A 12820-nucleotide genomic window follows, 5' to 3' on the forward strand; every position below is an offset into this window, starting at 1 on the left:
AACAGGCTGCCCAGGAAAATGGTTGAGTCACTGTCCGTGGAGATATTTAAAAGATCTGTAGATGTGGCACTTAGGGACATGGTTTACCGGTAGACTTGCTAGTGCTAGGTTAATAGTTAGACTTGATGGTCTTAAGGATCTTTTCCAACTTAAATGATTTTATGATTCTAAATGTACAGTTGTCTCTTTTTGACAGTGAGTATTGTCAGCTGTTGAAGTTGAGGCTTAAGGGGTTGTGAATGATGGAGTGATTTCACATTTTCTGGTGACTGTTTTCCATGTCTGTGATGATTAATAGAATTTGAAACAACAGTTCTTGCACACCAAAAAGTCTGCAGGTTTTTGTCTTTCATTATCTGAGTCTTTATATACTTTGCTTTCCTTTCCATGGTAATGTGCAATTCTTGCAGTATTACTTATACATATTCTCTTTGTCTTAGTAGGCCCTTATGACTACAGATTCTGACTGATTAAGGACTTCAACCGATTTTAATGAATTTCAGTTCATTAAACTTATTTCCCTCTGTGCCATCATCATCCTTTGTCTGGAATATAATTATTTCCTGCCAGAACTCAACAGATAGAAGAGGAAATTTGCAATAAAATATATGATTATGAAACAGAAAAGACCATACTAATACTTATGCTTTGGGGGTATGAAGAAAGTGAATTCAATCTAAAGACTCTAATGGGATTTAAATGAAAAATATTTTCATAAGAGGCATAAGCTACTTTATAATTATTTGGAAGTTTGCTCTAAGTATGTTTCTAACCATCAATTTTTTTTAATTTTTTTTTAAAAGTCATAAATGATGGAGCTCATGCTATTTCTTTACAGCAGTGATTAATGAGTTAAATACAATCACCAACTCTGTTCCGTTGAGTTCAGTAGTACTGATGTGTGTGCCTGTTAGCAGTCAAGACAGGGATACTGTAGACTGAATCAATGAAGATTGAGTTCTCCTCCTCCTGTTAGAGGAAGCTTCTTCAATGCAGGGTTGAACTGCGCTCGGATCAGGAATTTTGCTTTCAAGTTGCCTGACCTGTAGACAAGGAAAGGAATTCTGTTACCGGTGCTCTTGATTTAGCATCCTGAGTTTTTAGTTTAGAAGGGTGACTGCCGCAAAGATGTATAGACAAAGTAGTAAACTAAATCACTTTGGTTGCTGTTGCATAAGAAATCTAAGAGCTTGTTAAGGATTCTGTAAAATACTGAGAGCACTGGTGGCATCAAGTCATAAAAATCAGAAGAAATGTGAAGGGAAGTTTTATTTTCTGTGTCCAAATTGTAATAAAAAACAGAATAAAAAGACAACTTTGATTTAGTCAGTTCTTCTTCCTCCCACCCTTACTTGCTGCTACTGAAGACGCTTGTATGCGCTCTTTCTCTACATGTGAGTCTTGACCAAGGCATGCAATAAAGGTCTGAGTTTACCCTTGGCAAGTTTTCTAAAAAACCTATTAAATAAGTCTAGCTGTTGTTCCATTCACCTTTGATGGCTTTGCTACTGCCAGCCAGAATTAAAAAGATACATTTGTCTCAGAAGTAATTGTCTTTTAAAAAATCAGCAATTGAGTATATGATTTAAATAATGCTCTTAAAACCATTGTGTAGAGTTGGATATTCCTTAAAATAGTTGTACAGAGACTTGAGAGAAAGATGGTCAGAGCTATTGGCACAGCTGGTGTTCGGTACCAGCCAGCCCGTTCAAGTGGGAGTAACTCCAGCTAGCCACATGCTCTTTATTTTAGTTGGGTGCTCTAGTGACAAAGTGAGATGAAGAACTTGGGAGACCAAAGACATAAACTTGCATATGACAAGTTGCAGAAGTCAGTAGCTTATTTTTTAAAAAATGTTGTGCAGTGTTGTCTACACATTATTGATAATCCAGAACAGAGCTGCTGGGATTTGACATTTGGGTTTGATCTAATCTGTATGGTTTCCATCTTATTTTTCTTAAGGTTTGTGGATTTTTAATGCTAATTAAATGTAAGCACAACGAAATGCTCTGCATCTATTATTTATCAATTTGTTTGATCCACATCAGAAATAATGAGATTGTTTTAATTTGTATTTACATAATCAAATATATTCCTTTGTATTTCTTTACATTCTTCTATGTAGGCTTCTGGAGTAAAAGAAAGCCCTAATTTACTCGTATCTCAGATTTTAATGAATCCTTTCAGTGTCTTGTGCTTGATTTATTAAGTGACGTTATGCTCGTAATTCATAACTACATTTAAACAGCTTGAGGATTTGTACTTCATCAGGGAAGACCATTCTCAAGATACCTAACCTTTTTCCCGCATAATTTCTTAAGAAAAAAAAACACTGTCCCTTCTTTTGAGATTTGATATTTTCACAGATAATTTATATATTGAAAGAGAGGGAAGAATGCACATGGTGTGTATTAAGTTTTCAAAAAAGAGGGATTTTTAAATAACTGTTTTCAGAAATGCCAATTTCAAATCATAGGCTTTATGTCTGTAAGAGATCAATATACATACTTAATCTAGTTTATAGAATATTAATGAAGATATTTCATTTACCAGGTCATCTTATTTTATGCTGTTTTTTGTGTTGGTACATTTAATGCTTTGAGCAAACTGAGGTGGAAGAGCTGGTAGCTATTTTTAAAAATAGCTATAAATCTTGTATGAAATTGTGATATTGTATGTTACTTTCATAATGAATAAAAACAGTTGATTCAATATGCTGTGTATGTTTTTGTCATTTTGTGTTTTTTAGGTTGTTGAGGTGGTAGAAGAATATAGTGAAAATAATTTCTATGAATCTGACGAAGAACAGAAAGAAAAGGATCAGAAAGGGAAAGATACCTATTCTATGGATCCAGATCACAGGCTGCTGTTACGAAATACAAAGCCCTTGCTTCAAAGCCGGAATGCTGCTGTATGACAGATTCCTTTTTGATTAAAATACGACACTGCTAAGTATACTTTAGAAAATTTAAAAGGTTGAAAAGTAAAATCTACATCTCTTTAAAAACGGTGGTAATACTCTTCAGTAACTTACAGAAGTACAGTGGTTCTTTTTTTTGTAATTAATGTAGCTTCTTAGTAAAACATCTGAACTGAATGATATATACTCCAAATATTAAGGACAAACAAAGCATTAGGGAAAACATGATAACACTGAGTCCAACTTCTGTAGCATATGATGACTATGCAATAGCTGACTTTTAACCCTTAAGTTCTAAGCATCTGTGAAGGCAGAAACTGCCAGTTTTGGTGGTAAGGGATTTACAAAGAAAATCGTATTTGTTATTAATTCATTAAGTTGTGCTTTTTCTTGAGTCTCGCATTTTCAATTATATGCCTAAATTCCTTGTCAGTCCAAGCTAGCTTAGTGTTGGTGTTTTGGCAGGGTTCCAAGATAGATATGACATCATGAGTGGGATACACTGTGCAGTATTTCCATATTTTCGGAGGCAGGTAAATTTTTAAAACTGGAGAAAGCCGTGCTGATGGTGAATCGTTGTGACATTCCTGAGATCACAGAACTTCATTTCTAACCTCAGTTTGTCCTGTTAAACAAGACTAGATGTCTTCAGGAAAAAACTTCTAGTGATAATGAATATTCATATCATTGCAAAAACTATTACTGCATCATGATTAAGTCACCTCCCAGTCTGTTCTTGATAGGCTGAACAGATAAAGTTTTTGTTTCTCCCCTGGATTCTGACTAATGTCTAACTCTTTTCAAAACCACTTATAGTCTGCCAAGACTTTGAAAACAAATTGAGTGCTGTTTTACAACAGTAATTCTGTTAGAGCACAGTTTTTGCTAAAAACACAATTCAACATCTATATAATATTTCCTCATCTCATGCAAAGAACAAGTATGTTAGATATGTTTGCCATCAAACTGCACTGAGAACAGGTTCAGTTGCTATCTTACACATTCCATAAATTATTTTCTTTATATCTGTTAAATATGGTATTGATTTTCACATTTATGATCTTTTAACTTTCTGATATTAAAGTTAACTGAGATGTTAAGTGTAGTTCCTCAAATGAAATCATGCTGCTCTGAAGTGCTATTACACCAATTTTTGTACCATTCACACAATTTGTCAGCAGTTAATAGCTTTCTCTCTGATCTTAGATTTTTGTCAGTAATAAAAGATCCCTCTAGTATATTGCTAAAAATCTTCCAGTTGTTAATTCTTTTGTGATGTTTTTTGACTTTTTATTGTTTAATAATAATTTTTGTTTCAATGGTACTAAGAAAGTACCAAGATACTAAGGCAAGTTTTGTAATGATAGCTTTACCTGGAGTCTCCTTTCAGTGATTTGTTTTGTTTTGAACAGAAAGTTGACCATGACAGTATTGTAGGAAAGGTTGTGACATAGCTTACTAGCATGAAGCTCATCACTTGTCTTTTCCTTATAAGAAAACTTGAAGAGAAAAAAAAAAATATGGTTTTTATATTACATATAGACCAGTCTTCTGATTTTTGCTAGCCAGGATGTTGGCATACAACCTTGTAGTTTTAGCTTTCTGTTGGATTTGAGACTTAGAAGTTGCCAGTTAAAGCAGCTGTTGTATTATGAATTGTGAAGTAAGATAATGGAATAAAAGATTTGAAGTGGAAACTAAATAATAGGTAATATCCTCTTCTTTTAATAAGGAGGATAAAATTTGCAGAAGTTTTAAACAGTATTTCCTAATTAATTTGTGCAGATGATGTTAGCGATACTGACTTAGTAGGGGTGATACCTGTATGTTTACAATTTCTATTACTTTTCTCTTTTTTCTTCTTCCTCTTTCTTCTGTATACAAATAGTGGGAAGAATGAAAGGTGCTTACTTAGCTCTGATTTTAGAAATAATCCTTCTTCTGATGTTTTTCCCCAAACTGGTTTGTTGATTTCAAAGAACATGGGTATGCATTTTGCTTTCTGAAAAGTGAATTGGTAACCTCTGCAGGTCTGAAGCAAATGTGATAGGTATGTACTATGATTTGAAGATAACATGCTGTTCTGAATGTTATTTTAGGTGGTAATGGCAGTTTCACAGCTGTATTGGCATTTGGCACCAAAATCCGAAGCTGCTATTGTTTCTAAGTCGTTGGTGCGTTTACTTCGTAGTAATAGGTAGGTCTGGTCCATACTTTACGCTGCCATGTCTACTTTTTTGTGAGTTTTTTGTACATACTGCTTAGGTGTGGTTATAAGAATGTAACTGTTGCAGTATTTGTTTCATTTTAAAATTGTCTTGTAATACTAATTTTTACTCAACAAATGATCATTAATTCTGTCATTTTCTCTATCATATCCAGGGATCATGCAGTATTGTGTTATTGAATGATCACTGATATTAACTATTGTTTATTAGGACTTTCATTTGGGTAAGAATCCTGACTGCCTAGTTACCATACAGATAGAGGCAGTGCTAACTAGTTTGCTTAGTTTCTTGATTTCTTTATTGCTGGAAATTAGTAGAATTTTAATGACATTGGAGTTCCTTCGTTCCTTGTTGTCTTGCTACGCACTGAAGAAGTCTTCAGATGTGGGGGGTTTTTTTCCTGCACTTTATATTGAAGGCTTATGGACAGAGAAACTCAGAAACTTCTTTTTTTTTTTTTTAGAGTACCACTTGATGCTATTGAATCCCCTTTGTTTCTTTAATACTCAGACTGTTTTTAAAGAACAGGTTTATATTACATTCAGGACATCTAATTTTGAATTTATCATCTTTAGTGTGAAATTGTCTACTTTCCTATGAAGGGTTTCACTGGTCGTACGTTTCATAAGATTGATAATACTCTTTTTTCCTTTGTATTTGATAGTTTTGGTGTATTATGCCAAAATTTGCTGTGTAGAAGTGGTGGGGTTTTTTTGCTCAGCTTTTAGATTTTGAACTTCATGTACCTGTTTGAAAAGCCTTGAAGTGGTAATATTAACACAATATAATATTGACACAATATTAAGATGTTTCAGAACAACTTTCTAACTAAACATGGTATTTTTGCTAGAACTTTGATGCAAAAGTTATTTATTTTTTAAAGTTGGCCACTAAAAACTGAAAAAGAAAATCAAACAAAAAGAAAGGAACAGAAAAAAAAGCGAACAAATAAACCTCCCCAACATCAACAAAAAAACCCCACCAAAACCATGTTTGTTGTGTCTGACAAGATTACTCATCTTAGTTGGACTTTAACTTTTGTAAGCCTGTTCACCGTACAGCTCATCTTACTCCCTAAACTTTTGCAGCTCAGCTATGGCTAGTGTCTCAATCATTTAAAAGTTAGTAAAGAAGTAAAATTGGGCTTGGTAGAACTTTCATGTTTTTGTTTCAGGTGAAAACAAATCACTGTTATTTTTGCATTTGGTTTTGTAGTACAGTATGCTTCCATTTGCTTTATACAAAGATAAGTAAAATGGTTAAAGCAGTTTCGAGTATGCACAGGTAATGTATAGAACTAAACTCATACAGGTTGAAAGGATTATTTTTACATATTGTTTATTGCTCATTTATACTCAGATTTCGTCAAAAGAGAAGTCACATCTTTCCTGTATCTCAGCTAATGCCTAATATGATGTTAGTCTTCTGATTTTCCTGTGCTGAATGGATTGTCTGTTCTCTGTTACCAGTCTGTGTGAAGTGCTTTTGCTGTTAGGCCCATTTTGAAATAAGCTTTTGCTGTTTGCCCTTGAAGTTATGTGCCTATGGCCTTTGAATTAATGTCAAATAAACTATAACCTAGTTAGGGTGAGAGTGCCTGGAAGAGCATTTCATAGCAATTTCCAGACTTAGTTGTTCATGTACAGCTGGCTATTTCCATGTACCTATGTAAGAATTACCTAAAAATAGGTTTAAAAGATATTAAGTACTTCTCTATTATTACTTTTCTTTTGTAAGCAACAGCTGTAATTACCAGAGGGCTGTTAAACAGTTTTGAATAAGAGGAGATAATGGATGTGATGATTTCTCTATTAGAATGTGATTTGTGTCATGAAAGAATTTGAGCACTCATGGTTCACAAAAATTGCTTTTAAATTATTACTTAGTTTTTAAGCAATTGGTGGCAGAAACTCTGTAGTTTAAAAGCTTTAGTGTACTGCCCAGATATTTTTTTTTTTTACTGACTCCTGCTGCAGCTTTTCAACTAACTCGTTAATAATGAGAATATCCTCCAAACTTATTTCATGGTTTTGTGTTTAGAATATTGCATATTTCTGTAGTCTGCTTCTCTCAAAGCTTATTATGTTAAAGTACTGCTTTTTGATAGATGTGTATGTATGTCATTATATAGTCTTAAATAACTGGAGATACTCTCCCTTTTTGAGAATTATTAGGAAATTTTTTAAGACTAAAAAAGGTCATAGCAGCTCTTGCTGGTTGTGGAAGGATTAGCTGTACTTGTAAGTGACACAGTCATTCTCACGCTGCAGGTAAAGGCCATGTGTTTTTGTTCTTAGCTATGTCAACCTGAAATACTTAAGTTTCAGGATGGTAGATAAAATGCAAGGTTTTTGTGAGCTACTTCTGGAGAAGCCAGGATGACGATTTTTGAAAAAAAATTTGGTTTAAACAAAGACCAAGGCTTACAAGAAGCATTACACTAGTGTCAGTGATTTTTTCCTTCATACTGACACTGGAACAGGTTGCCCAGAGAAGCTGTGGATACCCTATTCCAGGAAGTGTTCAATGCCAGGTTGAACAAGGCTTTGAGCAACCTGGTCCAGTGGAAGGTTTCTCTGCCTATAGCAAGGTGGGGGTTGAAGCTAGATGATCTTTAAGGTCCCTTCCAACTCAAACTGTTCTATGATTCTATGGACTTTCTTTGCTATGTTGCATTATTCTATGTATTTGTAATTTTGCATGATAACTCTTGTTTTTCTTTTCAAATTCTAGGGAGGTGCAGTATATTGTTCTGCAAAATATTGCCACTATGTCAATTCAGAGAAAGGTACAACCTATTTAGAGTTTTCTAAATCATGTTTTATGTGAAACACAGGCAAGCTACTTAAATTATGTCTGTTTTTCAGGGTATGTTTGAACCTTATCTGAAGAGTTTCTATGTTAGGTCAACTGACCCAACAATGATCAAAACACTGAAGGTGAGTTTGAAATCGAGTTGTACTGCTAGACAGACCTGTTTGCAACAGGAAGGTAAAATTTTCTTGCACTATTATGACACACATCAGTTTATGATGTTACATTTTTTTCACTATGGAGTATGGAGTTGTGGCTTTTAGTTAAATCTGCAAGTGTGCTTTAGACTTGTCAGGCAATCTGAAAGTTTTCTTGTTACCATGTTTTATTTGGCAGGTAAGCTATGGTTTCCTCTACAGCTTTTGGTATCTTGAAGTGATAGTGTTACTATTTTAATCTAACCAGCCATTCAAACATTTAGAGTTTGACTATTTTCATGGGAGAAAGAAACTTCTCAAATGAAGAGAAATTAAATCACACAGTCTTCAATATTGTTAGCTTAAAAAGAGTTTAAATCTGTTCCTTTGAACAAAATGGGACAGTGTTACAGTCCCAGATTTACTTCGAAGGCAGCATGCGACATGAGAAATACTTTAGACTTTCCCCAAGGCCGCATCTCAGTGTGTGTTTTAGGCTGTCATCTTCTTATTTTCTCTAGTCTTTTTTTTGCACATGAAATCGTTGATAAAACAATACCTAAAAAATGGTCTATTATTACAAGCCTTTTCTCTAGTTTTGCTTTACATTGTCATAGGCACTTGTGTTTGGAGTGGAAGGCACAGGTTTCTTTAAGAAACATTTCTTCCTTATTTTCACTTTACATCAGTGTTGCACTCATTACACGTGCAGAGTGGTGGAGTCCATGATCGATATGCCCAACCTGTCATATTTTTATTAGTCCAATTTTAAATTTAAATAAATTTGTGGCAGTTGGAGGTAAAAAGATCATTGCCACAATAATGATTATGAAAACTGTTAGGAATATTAGTAAGACTTAGTGTTATCCAGCAAAAGTCACTCCTGAAATAAATTAAAGTTAATAAATTTAAATTCCTGTATTAACTGGTAATACACTGGTGGAGAAGTACAAATTATTTTTTTCCTTTTATTGTCTCAGCTCTTTGTGGCTGAAAAGTTTAGGTCAACCTACACTTTTACAGACATAAGAAAATCTTGTTATTTCTCCAGCCCCTCCCTCCATAGCCATCATATCTCCTTTAAGATAGGCAAACCTGTTTAAGATGTAGGAGCAACATGAAATTCATCTGCTGCACTGTTTTGATTTCTGTTTCGTTCTCTTGTTTCTTTCCCAACATCAAGTTTGCTTTTTTAATCACTGATTAGCATTGAGCTTATATTTCCATGGAATTCTCTATTTTAGCCACAAATTTTCAGTTACAATTTTAGTAATCAGCTCAGAGCTCAGCTCATTTCCTTTAAAGCTAAGGTTTTTCCCCAATTGTGGACATTACATTTACCTTTGGTGATTTTTTTATTTTGCATTTTGTTAACCAGTCACCTAATATTTAATTTTTTTATGCAGCATTTTATGGTCAGCTTTTGTCTTAATTTCTCTGAGAACTGTAGCATCAGCCAAAAACTTTATCATTTGTCTTCTTGTTTCTTTCATAGTTCTTATATAAATATGTTCAAAAGCAAAAGACCAACAGAGATGTTTATGGGATTCCACTGATAGCCTTTTTGTACTGTAAAATAGCTTTTTTTTTTCCCACTTGTTCTTCTCTTCCATTTATCCACTTGCTTATATGCTGTGCTAGGTATGTATCTTTAAGAACCATTGGTGATAGTCTTATCAAATTGCTTCAGAAGTATGGGCGGACTGTATCAGTAAGCATCCTTGTCTGTGTGCATCCAGCTCAAAAAATACCAACAGATTTCTGGGGTATAACTTTCCTTTACAGAGACAGAGTTGTCTTTTTCTTCAAGTTACCTCATTTAGATTGTGTTGAAATTCTTTCTTCTACAAAGTTAGAACAGCCTGGAAGCATAGCATCTTAACAATATATGCCAAGTGGTGTATATGGTCCTCTTGTTCACTGAGAACAAAGAAAAGGATGTTGCTGATGTTGATTAAGATCTCAGGAGGTTCATAGCTGCAGTGGCTTAATTGCCCAGTTTAAAGGTCTTTCATTGCAGTTCATCTGAATATAATGGACACTTTATTTTTTCACCATCTGCAGTTAGAATCATAGAATAGTTAGGGTTGGAAAGGACCTTAAGATCATCTAGTTCCAACCCCCGTGCCATGGGCAGGAACACCTCACACTGAACCATGTCACCCAAGGCGCTGTCCAGTCTGGCCTTGAACACTGCCAGGGACGGACTATTCACAACTTCCCTGAGCAACCCATTCCAGTGCCTCACCACCCTTACAGTAAAGAACTTCTTCCTTATATCCAATCTAAACTTCCCCTTAGTTGTGATTTCTGTTACTTCTTACAGTGTCACATGGTTCCTATATTCCAAGGCCTGTTTTTTAACACTGGAAGCCATGCTGCCAGAAGTATTTCAAGCTCATTTGGTATGCAGTGCAACACTAAAGGTAGAGCTTATAGAACATGCATCACTGAACCATAGAGTCCTGCTTTGAAAATCTTGTTTATACTTGCAAGGAGAATATTCCTTCATAATGCAGTGATGCTACTAGTTTATACTAAAATCTGGTATATTCTGTTGAATTGTAAGTGGTATTTTTAGTAGTATTATCTTTTACTTATAAACAATAGAAGTGTAGTATATATGTGGTGCTTTTCATAAGATTTTATTTTAGCTTTTGATAAAAATACCTTTTTCTTGCAGCTTGAAATCTTGACAAATTTAGCAAATGAAGCCAACATATCAACTCTGCTTCGAGAATTTCAGGTTTGTGCAAAAGTGTATTTTTTTTACATGAAACACTTTCTGTTGGCCAGTTGTCATTACTGGATGTTTCATCTAGATTCTTGGTCTTTGTTTTTTCAAGTTAATATCCTTTCCAGGGTGAAATGTTCTTGGAATGGAAATGAAGCTGTCTCATATCATAGTATATGATGAAGCTTTTTATATGTGGAAAGGCATTTCAGTGTTTTGTTTCTCTCTCCTTCCAGCTAGAAAAACAAAACAAAACAAGTGATAAGAAAAAAACAATTATTCCAAATTCTTTAAAACAAATTCTACCAATGTGACTGACACTGTAAGTCACAAGAAGATAGGGTCTTAATTTTAGCAATATTTGGCCGTTAGCATTTACTGCCAAACCTAATTTCTGTAAGTCATTTGTTGAAATAGTATTATTTCAAATATCTGTATATGTATCAGCAAAATGTTCTGCCAATATTGTGAAACAGTGTCTGTCCTTCTTTCTTTGCTCTTTGCTTATGACATGTATTTTCACTGCTTCATTTCTCTGGCTGGATTTCTCTGAAAGGTACTGGTTCTCAGGCAGGTAGGTTATTCATAGTTTCACAGATGCTCCTGGTTAAATGAACTGAAACCTCTCCAAAGAGAGAGCTCATCAACCCCTCCATGCTTGCACAGAAACTAATTGCTGGTTTTGGGTAATTGTCCCCTGCCCCAAGCTTTCTTGAAATCAGAGGTTTGCATGGCTATGTGTGACCAAAGCAGCAAGAAAATGTCTCCTAGGTGAGGTGAAAAAAAGTGCAATTTCTAACATGTAATGGAGGTTTCTAGATGGAATTTGTTACAGAGTATGTTTGTCTTATGAGGATAATAGGGTAGGTAAGTATTTGGTTGACAAGACTCGTGTAATGACTAACGAAAATCCTGTTTCCTTAGACTTACGTGAAAAGCCAAGATAAACAGTTTGCTGCAGCTACAATTCAAGCTATAGGCAGATGTGCAACTAACATCACCGAAGTGACTGACACATGCCTTAATGGCCTTGTATGTTTGCTGTCCAACAGGGATGGTAAGCTAATTGTTCTGTTTGTTTTCTGAGTAGCTGAAGGCATGAAACCTTTTCTTAATGAGAACCACACAGAGCAGATCACTCTGAAAAGTCATATAGGAATTTGCTTTTATAAGAATTTATCTGACGTGACTGGATAAAAACAGTGATTTGATGCTGCTTTTTGCATAAAGTACTTCAAAGGCTATCATAATCACTGGGGTGCGTCTTTTTTGTTAGTGAAATGAATTCCTTGTGGTTGGCAATTACATATTTACCTGTTTTGTTTGGGTTTGTTGGGTTTTTTGTTGTTACTGTTTTTTCTATTTTATTTTTTTTTTTCAAAATACTGCAATTATTTGAGTGTGCTGTTGTGATTATAATCGATGACGGTAGTTTTACTGCTACATGCTTAATTGCATCAAAATAGTTAGCCTGTAGAGGGTGCTGAAAGCTTGGAATTTTTTATTTTTTTTTTTCTTTTACTGCATTAGTGCTTAACTGAAAAAAAATCTTAAATAGTTTTAGGGTAAGCAGCCCCAAATTTGGCTTGATTTTGTAATCTAGCCTTCTGTTATTTTTATAGAGTGAAATGGAGTTGCAAGTCACTAAGGAACACGACAAGGAGCCGATAGAGTCAAATAGGTTATAGCAGCACTGTAAATCAATACCTGATAATATTGCATATTCTTACTAGTTACCAATGAATGTTGCACAGCAGAAGCCAATAAGAGAACTGGAAGATTATTTTATAATGTACAACCTACATTAATATGGTTAAATATTGGAAATAGCTTTAAGAAAGATTTAGTTAAAAAATAATAAACAGAGGGAAGGAGGAAAGGCATGGGTTTGGGATCCCTGGGGTAATTAGAGTTGTTCAGAGAACACAGGTGAATTTTCCTGTAAGCTTTGAAAAGCAGGATTAATTTCTCTCCATATCTGCTGGAC

The 12820-nt window shown here is 34.6% G+C and overlaps 1 protein-coding gene across 5 annotated transcripts in view; it reads left to right on the forward strand.

Annotated features, from left to right (window-relative positions):
- AP3B1 (adaptor related protein complex 3 subunit beta 1) overlaps positions 1-12820 on the forward strand; it is a 169388-nt gene that overhangs the window by 69707 nt on the left and 86861 nt on the right. For all 5 annotated transcript variants that reach the window (XM_062612402.1, XM_062612403.1, XM_062612404.1 and 2 more), the window contains 6 exons: positions 2750-2911; positions 5020-5117; positions 7882-7936; positions 8016-8087; positions 10783-10845; positions 11758-11890. In XM_062612402.1, coding sequence (XP_062468386.1) covers positions 2750-2911; positions 5020-5117; positions 7882-7936; positions 8016-8087; positions 10783-10845; positions 11758-11890 — 583 coding nt within the window. The remainder of the gene's footprint in view (positions 1-2749; positions 2912-5019; positions 5118-7881; positions 7937-8015; positions 8088-10782; positions 10846-11757; positions 11891-12820) is intronic.

This window comes from Pezoporus occidentalis, unplaced genomic scaffold, assembly GCF_034315485.1.
Source record: "Pezoporus occidentalis ecotype Australia unplaced genomic scaffold, CSIRO_AGI_Poc_V1 ctg16, whole genome shotgun sequence".
NCBI lineage: Eukaryota > Metazoa > Chordata > Aves > Psittaciformes > Psittacidae > Pezoporus > Pezoporus occidentalis.